This window comes from Cebus imitator, unplaced genomic scaffold (assembly GCF_001604975.1).
Source record: "Cebus imitator isolate Cc_AM_T3 unplaced genomic scaffold, Cebus_imitator-1.0 Scaffold256, whole genome shotgun sequence".
In the NCBI taxonomy this organism is placed as follows: domain Eukaryota; kingdom Metazoa; phylum Chordata; class Mammalia; order Primates; family Cebidae; genus Cebus; species Cebus imitator.
Genome location: NW_016107571.1, coordinates 2,962,791 through 2,981,805, shown reverse-complemented (window position 1 = coordinate 2,981,805; position 19,015 = coordinate 2,962,791). Strand labels below are relative to the sequence as shown.

At 42.3% G+C, this 19,015-nt stretch overlaps 2 protein-coding genes across 2 annotated transcripts in view; one reads left to right on the top strand and one right to left on the bottom strand.

The window, feature by feature from the left end:
• ATP5PB (ATP synthase peripheral stalk-membrane subunit b) overlaps nt 1-7,044 on the bottom strand; it is a 12,263-nt gene extending 5,219 nt beyond the window's left edge. Inside the window, exons 1-4 of the mRNA XM_037728151.1 lie at nt 6,824-7,044; nt 6,532-6,568; nt 2,150-2,295; nt 318-506 (exon numbers count right to left, since the gene is read on the bottom strand). Coding sequence (XP_037584079.1) covers nt 318-506; nt 2,150-2,295; nt 6,532-6,568; nt 6,824-6,863 — 412 coding nt within the window. The 5' untranslated portion in view covers nt 6,864-7,044. The remainder of the gene's footprint in view (nt 1-317; nt 507-2,149; nt 2,296-6,531; nt 6,569-6,823) is intronic.
• A 59-nt stretch (nt 7,045-7,103) lies between these two features.
• On the top strand, nt 7,104-17,129 carry WDR77 (WD repeat domain 77). The gene is made up of 10 exons (XM_017499361.2): nt 7,104-7,360; nt 7,600-7,785; nt 8,828-8,969; nt 9,260-9,309; nt 12,546-12,616; nt 12,747-12,801; nt 13,263-13,334; nt 13,866-13,974; nt 15,318-15,386; nt 16,009-17,129. Exons 1-10 carry the CDS (start codon nt 7,246-7,248, stop codon nt 16,166-16,168), a joined length of 1,029 nt encoding a protein of 342 aa, XP_017354850.1. The 5' UTR covers nt 7,104-7,245; the 3' UTR covers nt 16,169-17,129.
• Nucleotides 17,130-19,015: the final 1,886 nt, after the last annotated feature.

Here is a 19,015-nt window from a genome sequence, read left to right as displayed (position 1 = left end):
ATAGGGTTAAAAAAAAAAAAAAAGGAGATTTCATGTTTTCTCAAAGTTGTCTCTCATTTGTAAAAACACCCACAAAGAAACATATATAGAAAGAAATGCACAAATCCATAAAAAGGATTGCCCGTAATAGCTACAAGATATGTTTTGAATGATTAAACTATAGAAAAGCTGAAGGGTTTAATAGATATTTAAAAAATCTCAAATTAGTAATAACATTAACATTTATTTGAAACATTAGATTCATTTCTATGTTGCTCCTCTAACACTCACATCAAAAATATCACTAGATGACCTTCATGTTTCTGCTATTCTAAAACGGGAAATAATGTTTATGGTTCTTACCTCATTGAGTTTATCAGCAAATGCTGCAACAGAAGGACCAAATTTTTTAATTCCAAAGATATATATCCCTATTGTTACTAGCCCAGTGACGGTCTCTCCGGTAATCACATATATTTCTTTGGATAAAGCATACAAGATAAGCCCAGCTCCAAGCACATAGGGTCCTAAAAGAAGAAAGAGCTGTTTTATGCATGGATATGCTATACCTAAAAGAGGAAAGATAGAAAGGTACTTCTACATTTGATCAGTTGAAGGCAAAGTAATGACTTAATTAAATTCAAAGACAAAACACTAGATTGAGCAGCAAGCAGTATGGTAGAGTTGAAAGAATAAAGATATGGGCTCAGGGAAATCCGTATACTGACTTTACAACTTTAAAGAAACTGAGCAATCTAAATAATCTCTGAATTTAGTTCTTTATTTGTAAAATGGGGACAGTACCTTCTTCAATTTGATAAATTTGAGAAGTAACGTTAAGTACAATACCCAGCACAGTAACTTAAGTTATTCTACAAAGATGTCACATAACTTTCTAAAGTAATTTGTCCAGCAAAATATACTATTTATTGAATGGGAACACTAGACAAGATAAAATTTACAAGAGAAACAAGCAAAAGCCAGCTATAAAGTGATATGTATATAAAAGGATGAATAAATATTAGGATTCTCAACTCCTGTAGCACCTGATTACAACAGTTCAAATATTGCTTCTTCTTTAGCCAGGCCATGAATTCTGAAAGGATGTAAAGCATGATTTACATTTCTTTAGTCTTTCCTCTGTGCCTCACAGGATGTAAGGGAGGGCCAGAGCAGGCTTTTAGTAAAACATTTTACAGTATTTCTGAGAATCATCATAGGATGGCAGGATATATCATGAGAATAACAGGGTTACAATCTCAAATACATTTTACCCAGTTTCACATACAAAATTCCAACAGCTTTTTAAAACTGTCTTTAATATATAAATTTTAAATATGAATTTGCAAGAAATGTCTATCATATGTAAAATTTTTATCACCTATGGAAGTCTGAGACTAATGTTTCTAGCAATTTCAGTTAGGAAAATGCTACTTTAGGTGACTCGAGGGCTAAAAAACACAATCCTTGGTTGCCAATGTTCCACAGTCATGGCAATACTTGGGTACAGGCCAAGAAAGGCAGTGTATTATACAGTTACTCATTTCTTTATTGTCATCCTACAACAGAATGTCTGTTCCATGACAGCAGGCACTTAACACTGTTCAACACTGTATGCCTGCAACCATGCCTGATAAAGCAGGCATCAAAAAATTGGATCTACTAATGAATAGAGATAATGCTGTAAAATTAAGTTAAAATCCCAAATAAATTTATACCAAAGACAGGTTGACGCAATCAAATCCATTGTTACAATTTCCTTTTAAAACAGCTGACTTGTGGCTGCAGGCGGGTGGCTCAAGCCTGTAATCCCAGCACTTTGGGAGGCTAAGGTGGGTAGATCCCATGAGCCCAGGAGTTGGGAGACCAGCCTGGGCAACATGGTGAAACCCTGTCTCTACAAAAAATAGAAAAATGAGCTGGGTGCACGCCTATAGTCCCAGCTACCTGGGAGACTGAGGTGGGAGGATGATCTGAGCCTGGGGAGATGGAGGCTGCAGTGAGCTGTGATTGTGCCATTGCACTCCGTCCTGGGTGATGGAGTAATATCCTGTCTCAAAAAAAAAAAAACAACAACAAAACAACAACAACAAAAAAAAACAAACCCACCTGACTTGATTTTAGTGGTGCCATCAAAATATATCATCAAAGATTCAGCAAAAATGCTCACCTGTTACACCAGTTTTAGGATAAAGATACTGAAAGAACTCCTCAGGGATGAGTCCATGACGAACTTTTCCTCCATATTCAGGAAGAGGTGGTACAGGGGCAAGGTGTGGCTGCCCTGTGTGAAAGGTCCTTGTTGTTTGCAATACCCTACAGGTAGCAATTGTACAAATGTGAAGCCGGTTTTTTTTTTTTTTTTTTTTAAGGAGAATACAACGTATGAATAATTAGCAGAAACAATAAATAAGGTTGAGGATTGAGGCAGTTTTCTAACTGGAAAGAAAACGGACTGGGAATAGGAAGGTTAGGGTCCAGTAATCAGCTGTGACAAGAGCAAAGACTTAATCACAGATACTTAACCTTTTACCCAATACTAGAACCCTTTCTATAAGCCTTGCAGATCATCTGTCTAGCACTTTGTACGTCTATTATTAGCAATGAAATATATAAGAATGTGGATGTGGCAGCCAGCTAGACTCCTTGGTTTCAAATCCTAGACCTGCCCCTTGACTTTGAGTAAAGAGCTTAAGCTTTTGTAATCTCAGATTCCTCTCAGTAAAATGAAAATAAATACACGTAAAGTGCTTAGAATGATGTCTGGCACATGGCAAAGTTTTATGTAAGTGGTTAGCTGATATATGCCTGATATGTTGTAAGCTCCTTGATCTTTTTGAACACTCTTTTGATGGGGGTGCTAATCACTATATGTAACAGACTTTTTCAGTACTGGGTAGCTCTAAGTATGTTCATCTTTAAATTGAGATACTACATACATTCTTGGAACTTCAATCCATTCTTAGTCCTAATTTTGCTTTTCTGTGTAAGATAACAGACATGTACCTGGGTCAAACATGTTCCCTCACAATCCTGATTGCCCACAAGGAGCTCTCTGTTTTGTTTTGTTTTTTTTTTTAAATCAGGTAAACAGAACTGAATATAATACTCTTAGTTTGGCCAACTCATTCATTCTACAAATACTTGTGGAAAACTTTTATTGCCAGTACTGAGCTTGAACAATTGCACTATTATCAACAGTGGATATGGAAACTATTCTTGTATTAAAGCAGTTTAAGACTACATTTTTAACAGTTACAGTATGCCAATGTCTCCTTAAGATTCTGATGATATAAAATCTAGTCTCTTTATATCTGCTGTCAAGTTTGGTCCCCTTCAAGTTTTCAGTATATTTTTGTCCCACTTCCTACCCTCTATTCCTCCACGCTCTCAACTTCTATCTCCTTGTAATGTAAGAGTTTACATTATTTCATTTATTTTGGTACAATGCTTATCTTTTGAATATTATCTCTGCCTCCAAATATATTAGCTGCCCTGCCAGGTTTTGAAATCTGAGAATCATGCTTGAGATTTCTTCACTTACATCAAGGCTTCTCAACTCAGCACTACTGATGTTTGCACTGGATACTTCTTTATTATAAAAGGCTGTTCTGTGCACTGTAGAATGTCTGGCAGTATCTTTGTGGCCTTTATACAATAGATACCATTAGCACCCTCCCTCCCCTACCCACCCAATGGTATCACTGAAAAGTATCTCCGGACATAGCCAAATGTCCCCTGCGGGCAAAGCACCCCAGGGGACAAACCATCCCAGGGGACTGATTTAAATCACAGCACTAAAGAATATGCTTAGGCTGACAAGCCCTCTCCTCAGCTAGCTACCTTAGTCTAAGCCCTTCTCATCTCTTGCTTAGTTTAACAATCCAAGACCTGGTCTTTCTGCTTTTTTATTTTATTTTATTTTTTGAGACAGAATCTTGCTCTGTCACCCAGGCTAGAGCACAGTGGAGCAATCTCAGCTCACTGCAACCTCCGCTTCCAGGCTCAAGCAATTCTTGTGCCTCAGTCTCCCGAGTAGCTGAGATTACAGGTGTGTGCCACCATGCCCAGCTAATTTTTCTATTTTTAGGATAGACAAGGTTTTGCCATGTTGGCCAGGCTGGTCTCAAACTCCTGGCCTCAAGTGATCTGCCCATCTTGGCCTCTGAAAGTACTGAAGCTACAGGTGTGAGCAACTGTACCTGACCTCTGCTTCTTATTAAATTCCCCAACTTAAACCTAGCCACTCACATTACTGCCAATGTTTCTAAAATGAAAATTTGACTTGCAAACTCAACAGGCGGTCTCCTGCCTACAGAAAACTACTTAGTCTAACAGTACTTGTCAATTTTTTTTTTTTTTTTGAGGCAAGGTCTCACTCTGGCACCCAGGCTGGAGTGCAGTGGTGCCATCACTGCTCACTCACAGCCTTCAACTCCTGGGCTCAAGCAATACTCCCACCTCAGCCTTCCCAATTGCTGGGACTACAGGCATATGGCACGATGCCCAGATATTTAAAAAAATTTTGTTTTTGTCTCACCATGCTGCCCAGGCTAGTCTTGAAATCTTGGGCTCCAGTGATCCTCCTGCCTTAGCCTTGGGATTATAGGAATGAACCACCACTGTGACTGATCCTGTCAAATTTTATAACCTCATCTTCCTTCATTCTCTTATTCTTCTGGAATTACTGAACAGCTCTCAAAAACAAACGAAGAAACATCACAAAAAAATTGCCCTATGCTGCTCCTTCTGCCTTTTATTCCCTTCATACCATGACTTAATAGCAATGACTATCAAGACCAACCAGTAGCAATGACTACCGAGACCAATCAGCCTCCAGATTTGTAAAGCCCTCCCCCACTTTGGGCTAACATTCATTCTTTTAGTCAATAAAACATTTACTGACTTTCTACTAATACTAGGCACCGGGAACAAAGCTCCAGCCTTCAACTTTCTAGTGGGGGTATGGGAAGGGTGAGTGTGTATCTCCATACAAAATTTCAGGTAGCTGTAAGTGCTATGAAGAGAAACTGAGCAAGGTAAGGGAATAGGGAGAACAGAACGGGGAAGAGTATTTGGTAGGGAGTCAGATGGCATTTGACCCAATGATCTGGGGAAAAGAGAGAAGAGCAAGTAGAAAGATCCTGAGGCAGGAATACGCTTGGTAGTTTTCAGAGGAAGACCAAGGCCAGTATGGTTGGAGAATGACTTAAAAAGAGAACAGAAGGAGACAGAATGGGATCAATTCATGTTAGAACTTGTGGGTTATGCTAAGTTTGGATTTTATTTCAAGTGGGATGGGGAGCTCTGGAAGGCTTTGGTGGGAGAATGACATAATCCTTCTGGCTATTATGAGAATGGGCTGTAATGGGACAAGAATAGAGATGCAAGGCTAATTAAGAGACTACTAAAATACCTAGGTGAAAGTTTATGGTGCTTCATACTTTAGTGGTAGTGGAAGTAGCAGCCAGAGTACAAATTTCTAGAGGAAGAGCCTTGCTGAAGTACTGGACATGGAGTGTGAAAGAAAACCAAGGATATTTCTTGTATCTTGTAAATACAGTTATTTTATTTACTACCCAGTATTACAATTATTTGTTTACAAGTCTGTATGGGGTCCTTTTTCTTATAAGTTGGAAGCAGTCATTTATAGCCTTACTTTATTGCATACATGATACTTAATTACAAATAAGACCACATTTTCAAGTCCATTTTTTTCAATGTAATAGTTACCATATTTTGCATGTTTTAGAACTAAGTTTGGAAGTAAAAAGAGAAATCTCTAGGAAAACCGACATGTCTTATGAAACAATTTTAACAGTAACAGCTGATTTAATAAGCACACACCATGTATCAAGAAACTGTTTTTGAGTTTCACAGAAATTGCCTCTTAATTCTCATAAGCCACAATGTACTATTATCTCCATTTTGTAGATGAGGAAATTGATGTCACCCAGGTAGTAACTGGAGGAGCCAGGTGTATCCTGTTCTGGCTTTGGAGCCCTCACTCTAAACCAATACTCTACCATTCTTAGACTGTGAGCTCCATGAGAGCAGGTAATTAGCCATACTTATTCTTGTATTCTTGGTTATGTGTTTGGCAACAAAAATATTTACTGAATCAATGAATGATTTATCTGATTATTATCATATGGCAGTAAAAAGGAGGTATCTGGGAAATCGACTGTAAACAACACGCTTTACTGTTTTGTTGAACAAAATTTGTTCTTGGGTATGTAATCTATTCCAATTCCGGCTGCAGGAACTACATAAGGTCCCAAGGGAAGGTCACAAAAGAGTGGGGAGGGTACAGAAAACACCAAAACCAATTTCTAGTTTAGTTGGAATACGTTACTTATCCTGTTGAAGTCTATTAGGTGATTTGAGAGCGTTCCTGGCAGTTACAGGAACAAGTGTCTGAAAGAAGGTTTAAGTGTCCCAAAATTATCGGAAAGAAATTTCTGGCCTAAAGCTAAGGGGGTGGGGGCAGGAATCGAGAAATAAAAGATGATTAAAAACAAAGACGAAAGGGAGCATTACCCTTACACTTACCCTGGACCTAGGAAAGCTGCATTCTTCAGAGAGGGGGCTGCAGATAAACAAGGCGAAGGTCAGCAAAGTCAAATGAAATCTGGTTTACCCCTTCCTCACCTCTGCCAGGCTAGATCACTAAGGCCATGTACCCCTTTTTCCTGTCACTCAAGACTCCAGGCTCCCTTCCGAGAGGCGAGGATCACTCGCTGCTCAAGCCCCTGTCGCTGCGCCCTTCTCCCTTCCCAGTGACCCCTAGATTCGCTTCTTTCCAGTCACTCTGATAGCCCAGACCAGGGTCTATATCCCTCACCCGCTGTGGCGGCAGCAGAAAGTACTATCCGGGACAGCATGGTCAGCGAAGATCCAGAGACCAATCTTAGCGTTCCTGTGACCCCTGATAGGAGAATCTGTCAGGGCAGCGCAAGATGGCCGCTCACAGGTCTCGCGAGATAAATATTTTGTACTCTTCATTCAACTTTCATCGGGAGATTTTTTTTTTTTTTAAATTCTCGCGAGAAGAGGCAAGAAACGCTGAGAACCTATCGCAGAATAGCAACAGCCGGAAAGCAGGATGGTGCCATTGAAGCAATTCTCGCGAGAAGTAGAGTTACCACAGCCTAGAGAAGGGGGCGGAGGCTCAGAAGCACACCACGTGGGGTTTGCCGCCGGAGCTGAGTCTCTGGCCGGTGTCCAGTTTGATTTTGAGTCTAGGTTGGAGTTGGAACCGTGGAGATGCGAAAGGAAACCCCGCCTCCCCTAGTGCCCCCGGCGGCCCGGGAGTGGAACCTTCCTCCTAATGCGCCCGCCTGCATGGAACGGCAGTTGGAGGCTGCGCGGTACCGGTCCGGTGAGCCGAGATCCCGGGCCTGGGAGCTCCCTCACCCCGGCCCAGGGCGCCCCTCCCCGGGGACTGACCCTCCTAGCCCTTCCCTCGCCCTGCATGTTATCCCGACCTCGAGCTGTCCCCAGCCCTGCCCCGCGTTCCTGAGCTCAGATCCAGACCCGGCCAGCACGCTGTTCTGTGCGGTCTCCATGGAGACGAGCCCTTCTACCCTTCACGCACTGACAGCTTGTACCCCCCTGTAGATGGGGCGCTTCTCCTCGGGGCCTCCAGCCTGAGTGGCCGCTGCTGGGCCGGCTCCCTCTGGCTTTTTAAGGACCCTTGTGCTGCCCCCAACGAAGGCTTCTGCTCCGCCGGAGTCCAAACGGAGGCTGGAGTGGCTGACCTCACTTGGGTTGGGGAGAGAGGTATTCTAGTGGCCTCCGATTCAGGTGAGTCACTTTCCCCTCATCCACCCCCCACCCCCACCTCCGGGTGGAGTGATGGAATGGAAACTTGGGGTACGGGTAGGGCTGAGCTCAGTGTCTGATGTCCTATACTCAGTACTTGGAGGAGCATGAGAGTATTGGTCCCAAATGCAAACTTTTGTGTGGGTGGGAAATATCTTTTCTAAAATTCTAAATGGTCTGGTGAGATTTCCTGGAAAAATCCATAGCAAAAGTAAACAATGGATTGGAACCATTTTTCTTCTGTGTAACCTGCCCCTTAACCCCCGCAGCCCAGACCAAGTATAATATTGTTTTTAAGATAACACTGAAGGCAATCTGTGCTACATGTTCTTTTCTCATTTCTTCCCGCTTTCTTGTCTTCATTCTGCTTTTTTGTGTTGACTGTTAGGCTCAGCGATGCAGGCTTTGGTATTTAAAAAAAAAATCAGAATTTGGAAGTTGGCCGGCATTGGTTGGAAGTTTAAAAGTTCCACTTTTTAATAGATTTAACCTCTCTGACAATTGAGCTTGACTACTACATAATCAAGACAACTTTTGGTGGATTCTTTATACTTAACCAGTCACTGTGCAAGGCATTCAGTTATTCAACATATTTTTAAAGACTCTGCAAGACATTTATTCAACTAGTCAGCAAATACTTATTACTATCGAAGTAATTGGGAAGTGTTAACATCACTAGATAGTGTGCTGCTTAGACAGTTGTGGAAACTTAATCCTTGTCCCCTTGGAGCTGATTTTCCAGTGTTCTCTCACTGAAAGCAGGTAATGAATTTTACAGGCTGTTCCATCCTTGTCTTTTTCTAGAAGCATTCTCCACCTACTTGTCTGGGCTGTCATTAGGCAAACAGTAACTCGGAATAAAGTCAAAGGCTCAGAAATTAGCTAAACTCTCCAATGATGTGAACTATGCTTTATAGGAATAACTTACTTTGCTAATTTAGTGACAATGTCTCTTTGAATCCTAGAAATGAATTACTGCCTTGTTATAATCCAAGCTCATGTTTTCCTTACCCTACCCCAACAGGTGCTGTTGAATTGTGGGAGCTAGATGAGAATGAGACACTTATTGTCAGCAAGTTCTGCAAGTATGAGCATGATGACATTGTGTCTACAGTCAGTGTCCTGAACTCTGGCACACAAGCTGTCAGTGGTAGCAAAGACTTCTGGTGGGTCCCTGTTCTCACTGCTCCTGTCTTTAAGCCTCCTTTGGGTGCCTTTCTTATCCTGTTAACCTCATTAGGTAACATTTTGGGCTTATTCTAAGAACCCAGTGACTAATTTTATCCTTTCTATAAGGTTTCCTTAGGGATTTTGCAGTCCATTTTAAGTAGACCACATTAGCAGTCCAGGAGGCAAAGACTTGGGGAATGATGATTACAGGAAGTTCTTGTTTGTACATGTTTTTATGTTGATAGTGTAGGTCAAGATTAAATGTCTGTTTCCTTTTCCTTCTTAGCATCAAGGTTTGGGACCTTGCTCAGCAGATGGTACTGAATTCATACCGAGGTGAGTATTATTTCACTGTTAGCCCTGGTCTTAGCTGTTGTGTTTTTCTTCTCCCCTTTGGACTTTTTGAAATTTGCTTTGATGTTAGGAGCAGCAATTCCACATTATGTCTGATAGTTTTCTTATAAAACATATAGTCAGGCTCCAATATCCACCCCTTGTCCTTTTCTCATTTTCCCTGTTTTTCTTCTTCTTCTTCTTTTTTTTTTTTTTTTTTTTTGATTAGTCAAGTGCAGTAGTGAAAAGAAGGGGGGAAAGAGTAGAACAAGGAGTTTAATCTGTAACTGACTGAACAATCAATTGAGATAACTTGCCCCCTTCAGACCAGCCAGTTTCCCTGTTTCTATTGATGGTCTCACCACCTTGGCAACACAGGGCTCAGACTCTTGGTCCTCTTCCACCCCTTCTGTTTCCCCACCCTCAGTTGGCCACTAAGTTCTTTTTAGTCTTTTCCACTGATCAGTTGCTTTCCTGTCCATTTCTATGCCCCCATTCACTTTCAGGCTTTATCTTACACAGGCGGTGGCACTCATCTCTCCACTAGCAGTCTAGCTCTTTTGGTCTTTTATTGGTTTCTTGTGGCCTGTGGATTAAATTCCCATTTTGTTTGCTCACTTCAACCTCCACCTCCCAGGTTCAAGCAATTCTCCTGCCTCAGCCTCCCAAGTAGCTGGGACTACAGGTGCACGCCACCACGCCCAGCTAATTTTTGTATTTTTAGTAGAGACCGGGTTTCACTATGTTGGCCAGGATGGTCTTGATCTCTTGACCTTGTGATCTGCCAGCCTTGACCTCCCAAAGTGCTAGGATTACAAGCGTGAGCCACCGCGCCTGGCCAAATTCCCATTTTCTTGTCATGGCATTGAAGCCCTTCCGTTTCCTCTCTTCAGGCTTACTAGATCCTTGATGTTCTCGAGGGATAAACCTTGAGACTTTCAAATCTTGAACTTTTGAGTATTTACCATCATAAAATGTCTGTTTTCTGGTGAGAACCATCACTTTTTTAATGCCCCTCTTTCTGCTCACTTTCATTAACAACAGCACTAGTAGTTGACTTTCTCTTGGGAGCCATTCTTTGTGAAGATAATGTCTAGAGCCTTAATATGTGCATGGCTATGAGATTTAGGTGCTGGGTGATTACTGTGGTTCACTCAATGGCTAAGTGCCTTTCCCTGCCATTTCTAACTTCAAAGTACATGATTAAGTTGTAGGCCAGAGAAATCACAGACTCATATCCAAGGTCCAGTGTCCTGGACCCTCAGGGTCACTTTCAAATAGTTTTACAATTGAATGCCCAGCTGGGTGTAGTGGCTTACCACTGTAATCCCAGCACTTTGGGAGGCTTAGGCAGGCGGATCACATGAGGCTAGGAGTTAGACACTAGTCTGGCCAACATGCCAAAACCCCATCTCTACTAAAAAGTACAAAATTAGCCAGGTGTAGTGGTGCACATCTGTAATCCCAGCTGCTTGGGAGACTGAGGCCTGAGAATTGCTTGAACCCTGGAGGCGGAGGTTGCAGTGAGCCAAGATCGCGTCATTGCACCCCAGTCTGGGCAACAGAGTGAGACTATCTCAGGAAAAAAAAAAAAAAAAGTCAATGCCCTATGTCTATTATGCTTGCTTTTTATTTCTTAGACATACAATGTGCCTTCCTGGTTAATATTAACTCTTTTTCAGCACTTCTGCCATTCATCCCTTACGTTAGTTCTTTGTGTTTGTGTCTTATTCCCCTTGCTGAATTCCAAATCCCTTCTTATTTTTTAATTTTTTGTAGAGACAGAGTTTTGCCATGTTGCCCAGGCTGCTCTCAAATTCCTAGGCTCAAATGATCCTCCCACCTTGGCCTGCCAAAGTGCTGAGAGATTACAGGCATGAGCCACCGCACCCTGCCCCAAAACCTCTGAGGGTAGAGGAACCATGTATTCTTCATCTTTTGTACACTACCATGGTGCTTGCCCCAGAGATTTGCTTTTTTCAAGTGAGCAATAAATTCCTTTCTTACTTCTTATTTTGTTGGCTTTCTATGAATTCTAGGGCTAGGAAAGAACTATGGAAGCCAGTTTAATTCCATCCTTCTGCCTCAGGAAGGGCTACATTCATACTCCCTGGGAAAGTCTGGTAAAATGACTGTAGAAAAGTTTCCACAGTTTCTAATTAACATGTAGCAGTGACTTAAAGTTTTTTGCATGTAGACCTCCCAAAACAATTTTGAAAATCGATGCCCCCTCATACATTTTTAAATTGATACCTAAAAAATTTTAAGTAGTTGCAGAGAAGGTAATTTCTGGCATACAATTTATTACATACTTATTTCAAGCATACATTTGTCAAAATTTTAGATTTGCAGGTTAACCGTAGTTAGTTCATATGACTGTCTGCCAAATAGCCTAACTGGCAAACACCAATGTGCGTCGTAAAGCCAGTGGACCAAGTTAGACTAAGTTTTCTGTCAGAAAAAGTCTGACTTTGTTATTAAATTCCGATAAAGTTGTTGAATACGTCCTTATCACAACAATCTATCATATTTTTTAATTCTTGTCATTAGACAGAAACAGAGTTAAGTCACAGAACCATACTTGTGTTTGAGGTATGACTGAAACAAGATCAGCCCCTTCACTGAATTTTACCCAGATGCTCTTTTTGCTCTTTGGTTCTTAGGGAAAAGCCCCTTTTGTCCCTTAGTTTAGAACCCTTATATTTTTATACCCCTGAGCATTGTACCATGGAAAGATCTGGGATAAACAACAGGTATGTGTTTCTTCTATAAAGTGGGAGAAGGGTGATGGTGAAAATAGAGGCAGTTCTACCTTAGGAAACAGAACATTAAGAGAAATTGGCGCTCTTAATGCTATTAGTGTCCAGAACTCCCTCGAAAGTGTTTGCACACTACTTGGAGGTATGTGCACTCCAGTATGAAGACACTATTCTAGAATTATTTAGCTCTCATGTCTAGGATGCCTTAGCTGGAAATTCCTTTATTATTCTTACTAAGCCCCTAATTTCTCATTCATTGTCTTTACTAATACATTTTTTTTACAAGGCTTTTTAGGTTTTATAAGTCTGTACACTTCTCCTCTTAGCTTCTGTTGAATCCATAATCTACCACAAAGTTTGTTAAATTGCATCATGAGACCAGCCCTCCCTCCCTCCTGCCCCTTGATTATTCCTGGGCTGGCCTTCTTGTAAGGCTTCAGCTTGTTTTCTGTCATATTTATCTTTCTCTCTACCTTACAGCTCATGCTGCGCAGGTCACCTGTGTTGCTGCTTCTCCCCACAAGGATTCTGTGTTTCTTTCATGCAGTGAGGTGAGAGAGCTCCTTCTTCCCTAAACACACTCCAGCCCTCCGCAGGCCACAGTCTCTAGTGTGGAGATTTTCTGGCCTACATCTGCCCCTTTGGATTGTGAAGTCCTTTTTCTGTTCCGCCTCCCTATAGGACAATAGAATTTTACTTTGGGATACCCGCTGTCCCAAGCCAGCATCACAGATTGGTGAGTCTGAGATTCATTGGTGGGAGAATAGTACTTGGAACCCCAATAGAAGAGACTTTCTTTGGCCAGTGTCAAAGCAAATTTGCCCGATGCCTGATCTAGTTACTGTGACATGAGTGACATAATCTCCTTTTCCACTGAGGCTCTGCTAACCCCATTCTGTGCAGTGAATACCAAGAGGAAGGACCAGTTCCTGGGTGGGTTATTTACTTTATTAGATGGGAGGACAAAGGGGCCAGAATTGTTATCTTCATGATTTGTGTTTGAAACTGGCCTGTGACTCATGTCCAGAAAGGGCAGGAGGCTGGTGGATAAATGGTTATGAGGCTGAAGGATGAGACACTGTTGCCTCAGCAGGGTTTGGGAAATCCAATAAAGGTGCTCCCAGGATTTAGAGTGATGTCACTTGAGAAACTGCTTCTTCTGGGCTCCGAGTTTTAGTACAGACCCTCTTTTTGCAGGCTGCAGTGCCTCTGGCTCCCTTCCTACCTCACTGGCTTGGCATCCTCAGCAAAGTGAAGTCTTTGTCTTTGGTAAGGCAGCATGTCAGACTTCATATTGACTCTGGGAAAGGGAAGGAGGAGAGAAAAAGAGCTGACTCCGCAATGCACAAGGCTCTTGGTGCTGAGTCTTATCAGCCCTCATGGACACTAGATGAATTATGAATTAAGGGTGGGGAGGTGGGGGTGATGCTAATGTAGTCTTAACTGTAGCTTTGGAGAACATTTTTTTTTCCCAGTGGATTTGATTTTTGATTGATTGATCCAGCTGCTGTATTCTGGGCATGGCTAGAAGTCAGTGAGCCACAAAGCAAATGGGTTGCTATATAGGGATTTCTGTTCGACTGTGGGTAGGTGTAGGGCTATTGTGATGAGGCTGAGCATATGGTGACATAGTTTGTGGTTAAAATAATAACTCCATTCATTAATATAATTTTCACAATCGTCCAGTGACTTCTTATTCCTACTTTGCAAAAGAGAAAACTGATGCACCAAAACAGAAAACTGACTTTGGCACCAAGTCCATGCTCTTAACCACTATGACATGTTCCTTCTCTTCTACAGGGGATGAAAATGGGATGGTCTCCCTTGTCGACACCAAGAGTACAAGCTGTGTCCTGAGCTCAGCTGTACACTCCCAGTGTGTCACTGGGCTGGTGTTCTCACCACACAGGTACTGGTCTTTGTTATCAGGGGCCTGATGGGTATGAATGGGAACAGTGAGGGGGTGTGGGTATATTTTCAAAGCATTAGCTGATTAAGTAGTTCTTTAAAGCAGACAATGTTCTAGCTGAGGTTTGGGAACATCAAAGGTCTTCAAAGGGCTCTTAAGTGTGAAGGAGCAGCTGCAGGCCAGAAAATCTCCACACTAGAGACTGTGGCCTACGGAGGACTAGAGTGTGTTTAGGGAAGAAGGAGCTATCTCTCACCTCACTGCATGAAAGAAACACAGAATCCTTGTGGGGAGAAGCAGCAACACAGGTGACCTGCGCAGCATGAGCTGTAAAGTAGAGAGAAAGATAAATATGACAGAAAACAAGCTGAAGCGTTACAAGAAGGCCAGCCCAGGAATAATCAAGGGGCAGGAGGGAGGGAGGGCTGGTCTCATGATACAATTTAACAAACTTTGTGTGGTAGATTATGGATTCGACAGAAGTGTGCAGACTTATAAAACCTAAAAAGCTTTGTAAAAAAATGTATTAGTAAAGACAATGAATGAGAAATTAGGGGCTTAGTAAGAATAATAAAGGAATTTCCAGCTAAGGCATCCTAGACATGAGAGCTAAATAATTCTAGAATAGTGTTTTCATACTGGAGTGCACATACCTCCAAGTAGTGTGCAAACACTTTCGAGGGAGTTCTGGATGCTAGTAGCATTAAGAGTGCCAATTTCTCTTAATGTTCTGTTTCCTAAGGTGGAACTTCCTCTATTTTCACCATCATCCTTCTCCCACTTTATAGAAGAAACACATACCTGTCATTTATCCCAGATCTTTCCATGGTACAATGCTCAGGGGTATAAAAATATAAGGGTTCTAAACTAAGGGACAAAAGGGGCTTTTCCCTAAGAACCAAAGAGCAAAAAGAGCATCTGGGTAAAATTCAGTGAAGGGGCTGATCTTGTTTCATTCATACCACAAACACAAGGATTTTTCTGATTGTGCAGTTTCTGTTGAAATGGCTAAAATGTGGTCTCATTCCTGACCAACACCCAAAATGGTTAATATTGTGGGCTTCTGTAACTGTGAGATTGGAAAAGCCTGTGTTTCTGGGTTATTGCTGAAGCTATAGAGAGGGTGGGGTGGTTAGTTCCCAGGATGGTTGTCAACCCTATCTTTGCTCCATTTACCTCATCTTTCCTTGAAACTTATAGTGTGAGCTTGTAGTAGCCAGATCTTAGCCAAAAGTGGGGATCAGGTTGTCTTTCCTGCGTCAGTTTACAGTGGCGGTGGGGCGGCCCAGTTAAAGTTTTGTCTTGGGATCCAGGCATTACTTACCCTCTCCTCTCTCTGATAGTGTTCCTTTCCTGGCCTCTCTCAGTGAAGACTGCTCACTTGCAGTGCTGGACTCAAGCCTTTCTGAGGTGTAAGTGTGAAGAGGAATCCTTTGGGATTCAGGGAAAGGGAGCAGTGGGTGGGCAAGTCCTTTTCCTCTCCAGAAAAGTGCGTTATGCCTTTGGAGAAGAAATTCTCCATTTGTATCGAAGGGACTTGGTGATGGAACAGGCTGGCTGTTGACCATCTCTGTTCCTGGAGCACATTCACAACCAGCTGTATCCTTGGTAGAGGAGGGTGGTAGGTGGAATTTCTAAGTCTAGTACTCCAGCCCTCCCACAAGGGGGCAGTAGTCTACCCTTTCACATAAAGAACTGCATAGGAAATGCAGCCTGCTGCAGGGTAAAAGGCAGCACCTGGAAGAACTGAATTGTCCTTTCCCCCTTGCCATGATTTGCTGGCTGTTACTGCCCCACATCACTGTCTTGTTCTAGCCAGTGTTTCCTCATCTATGAAAATGGAGGACTGGCTGGATCATCAATGACATCCACTGTGGACAGCTACACTGCTATCTTGGTGATGAGGCCATACAGTTGGTGAAATGTGTGTAACACAGCCAACAAATGTGCCACAGATATGCTGGCCTCTCGTTTTTTTCTCCGGCTCTGCTTTTCTTGTCTCTACTATGCCCCAACTTTTTTTCTTTCTTCTAGGTTTAGAAGCCGAGCCCACAGAGACTTTGTGAGAGATGCTACTTGGTCCCCGCTCAATCACTCGCTGCTTACCACAGTGGGCTGGGACCACCAGGTCGTCCACCACATTGTGCCCACAGAACCTCTCCCAGCCCCCGGACCTGCGAGTGTTGCGGAATAGATTGGATTTAAGACAAAAAGCAAGTCCCCCATGAGTGTCCACTTCTTTGCCCTGCCCCCTCAACTTATGAGACAACACAGGAGCCTTCTATAGTGTGCTGATACTAGATCTGTGCCATTAATAGGCATTGTCTCTCAGCCTGAGGGTGGCTGGATTCTGGCATCCTGTAGTCACAGGGAGGAAGCGCTTTCTTAAAAATGGACATGTACGTGCGTCTGAGCGTGTGTGTAGAACTATAGTTTTTGGTGGGGGCAGGAAGAAAAAAATCTATCCTACACCTTCCCTAAGCACTGCTTCTCCCTCACCCCCAAAAACAGTTGACAAAAGGATTTTATGCTTCCCACGTAGCTGTCTATGAGGAATTGGCCACATCTGGGTGGGTTATGGATGTGGATATCCCTGGGTTCTTGGAAGCAGCTCTTATGCTACTAATAGAGATGGGATTGATTTTATTTTTTTATAGTGCTTAATTCACTATTATGAGAAACGCTTCCAGTCACAAAAATCCAGCCCAGTTCACTTTGAGAAAGAAGCAGGACTTGGTATGGTTTTACACAACTCCTTGCCATTACACTGAATCAGAAATCTATTTTCTGGCTGAATAGAACGTTTAGCTTGCCTGTGTAATGCTCACTCCCCTCCCCCCAGCTTTATAGTGGTGGGACATATATTAGAGAGGAGTGTTTTTCTGTCATAGATGCCATGGGGGAAAGTTTGGGGATGAAGGAAAGCTTAAAGGCATTTCAATTAAGTTAGAAGACTGACACAGACTATTGAGAAATCTTTGCCACTTTTCCCACCCCAGAATAGCCTGGGGCCGGACGTCTTCTGCCCTGTGCCCCTTTCTCTTGATGTGAAAAGTCTGAATGCAGTTATTTATAGACTTTTAAGGTTTTAAAATCCAGCATCAGGAAGAAAAGCAGAAATACTGGTTGGTGAAATAAAGAGTTTAGGCATTGTTGGTCTGTCTTTTTTTGAAGTGTGTGTGTTATGTGTAGTTAGACATATTTCACTTATGTGAGTCATCAGGGTGTCAGTCTTATAGCCCATTATTCTTCCTGTGCTTTCCCAGCCTCCCAAAGTAGCTAATTAGAACTTAAGATAAACATTTATTTATTTCTTGGGTTGGTGGAGTGGATATTGCCAGTTAGAAGTCAGGGATGAATTACTGATTATATTGAAACCAAATACAATAATTATGTACTTTTCAGCTTTGCAAGTTCAATATAGGTAAAATCACATTATGAAACTGGAAGAGTCTGAAGGAATATGGGCAAAATATTTCTCAGTAAAGCTTCCATGCTTCACCCTTCCAATGATTGCACTTGAGTAAAACATGGTAATTTGTAGTCATATGATCTGGGGTTGATGTGGGGTAGGAATAAAGTCTTCCATCATTTTTATAATTTGGGAGGAAATAGAATGGGTAGGTACAGTCACTTAAGTTCTGCTTCTCAAAGATAAAACTTCAATTTTGTGGACACTTAGAGAAGGTAGGGGGTTGGGGAGCTTGAGGTGAGTAAAAATTTGCATAGCCCTTTTCCTCATGGTCTTAAAAACGATGGAGGAAAAAACAGTGAAAGAGATAAGAAAGGAAATGTGTATATGTGTCAAGGTGGTTACAAGAAGGAAGGAAAACATAGCGTTTTGTTTTTTTTTTCTTTTGAGACGGAGTTTCGCTCTTGCCACCCAGGCTGGAGTGCAGAGGCACGATCTAGGCTCACTGCAAACTTTGCCTCCTGGGTTCTAGCAATTCTCCTGCCTCAGCCTCCCGAGTAGCTGGGATTAGAGGTGCACACCACCACGCCCAACTAATTTTTGTATTTTTAGTAGAGACAGGGTTTCACCATGCTGGCCAGGCTATTCTCAAACCCCTGACCTCAGGTGATTCGCCCTACCAGAAAGCTTGGTTTTTGAAGGACTATATTTTATTTTATTTTTATTTATTTATTTATTTATTTCTGAGATGGAGTTTCACTCTTGCTACCCAGGCTGGAGTGCAGTGGCGCGATCTCGGCTCACCGCAACCTCTGCCTCCTGGGTTCAGGCAATTTTCCTGCCTCAACCTCCTGAGTAGCTGGGATTACAGGCACGCACCACCATGCCCAGCTAATGTTTTTTGTATTTTTAGTAGAGACGGGGTTTCACCATGTTGACCAGGATGGTCTCGATCTCTTGACCTCGTGATCTACCCGCCTCGGCCTCCCAAAGTGCTGGGATTACAGGCTTGAGCCACCGCGCCCGGCATGGACTATATTTTAAGGTACACAAATACTTTGTTTTTAATTTCATTGGTTCAAATGTCTAAACACTAGAGTAAACCCATTTCCTTATCTACATTCTTACACTGAAGTCCACTAATCCAACCTCTATTCCATGGCTGTTCTCTGTCCACCAAGGTCAATGAAGCTTACCCCTTGGATGGGCTCAGAACCATAAGAAATACTGAAGAAGACTTGCATATGATTTCACTAATTAGATACCTAATCATTTCACTGATTATACCTACTTTCCAAGTTATCTCTGCTGCACAACAGGACAGTTGGAGTGTAGTTCTTGAATAAATAGCTATGTGGACATTACTTACTGGTTCACAATCACACTACTGCAGCAAAAACACCCAAGGTCTAACTGCTCTGGCCTCCAGCCATATTACCTCCAGATAGCACGTTAGAAAGGGCAAGAGATTTTAGAAATCAGATTGGACTTCAGAGGGCTCCAAAATTTTCTTGCCACATCTAGACCTCAGAGTAAAGGGCTTTGATAAGAGACAGATTAGTGTTGCATTTGGACAGTGTGAGTAATGGTCATACTGGACACATTAGAAGCACTTGTGAAATTGATTTT

Bases quoted from the DNA above. Each gene is read 5' to 3' on its own strand.
- WDR77 (XM_017499361.2), top strand. From the start codon at position 7,246: ATGCGAAAGGAAACCCCGCCTCCCCTAGTGCCCCCGGCGGCCCGGGAG. The intron at 8,970-9,259 runs GTGGGTCCCTGT...TTTCCTTCTTAG, and splicing joins AGTGGTAGCAAAGACTTCTG to CATCAAGGTTTGGGACCTTG. The intron at 9,310-12,545 runs GTGAGTATTATT...TCTACCTTACAG, and splicing joins GGTACTGAATTCATACCGAG to CTCATGCTGCGCAGGTCACC.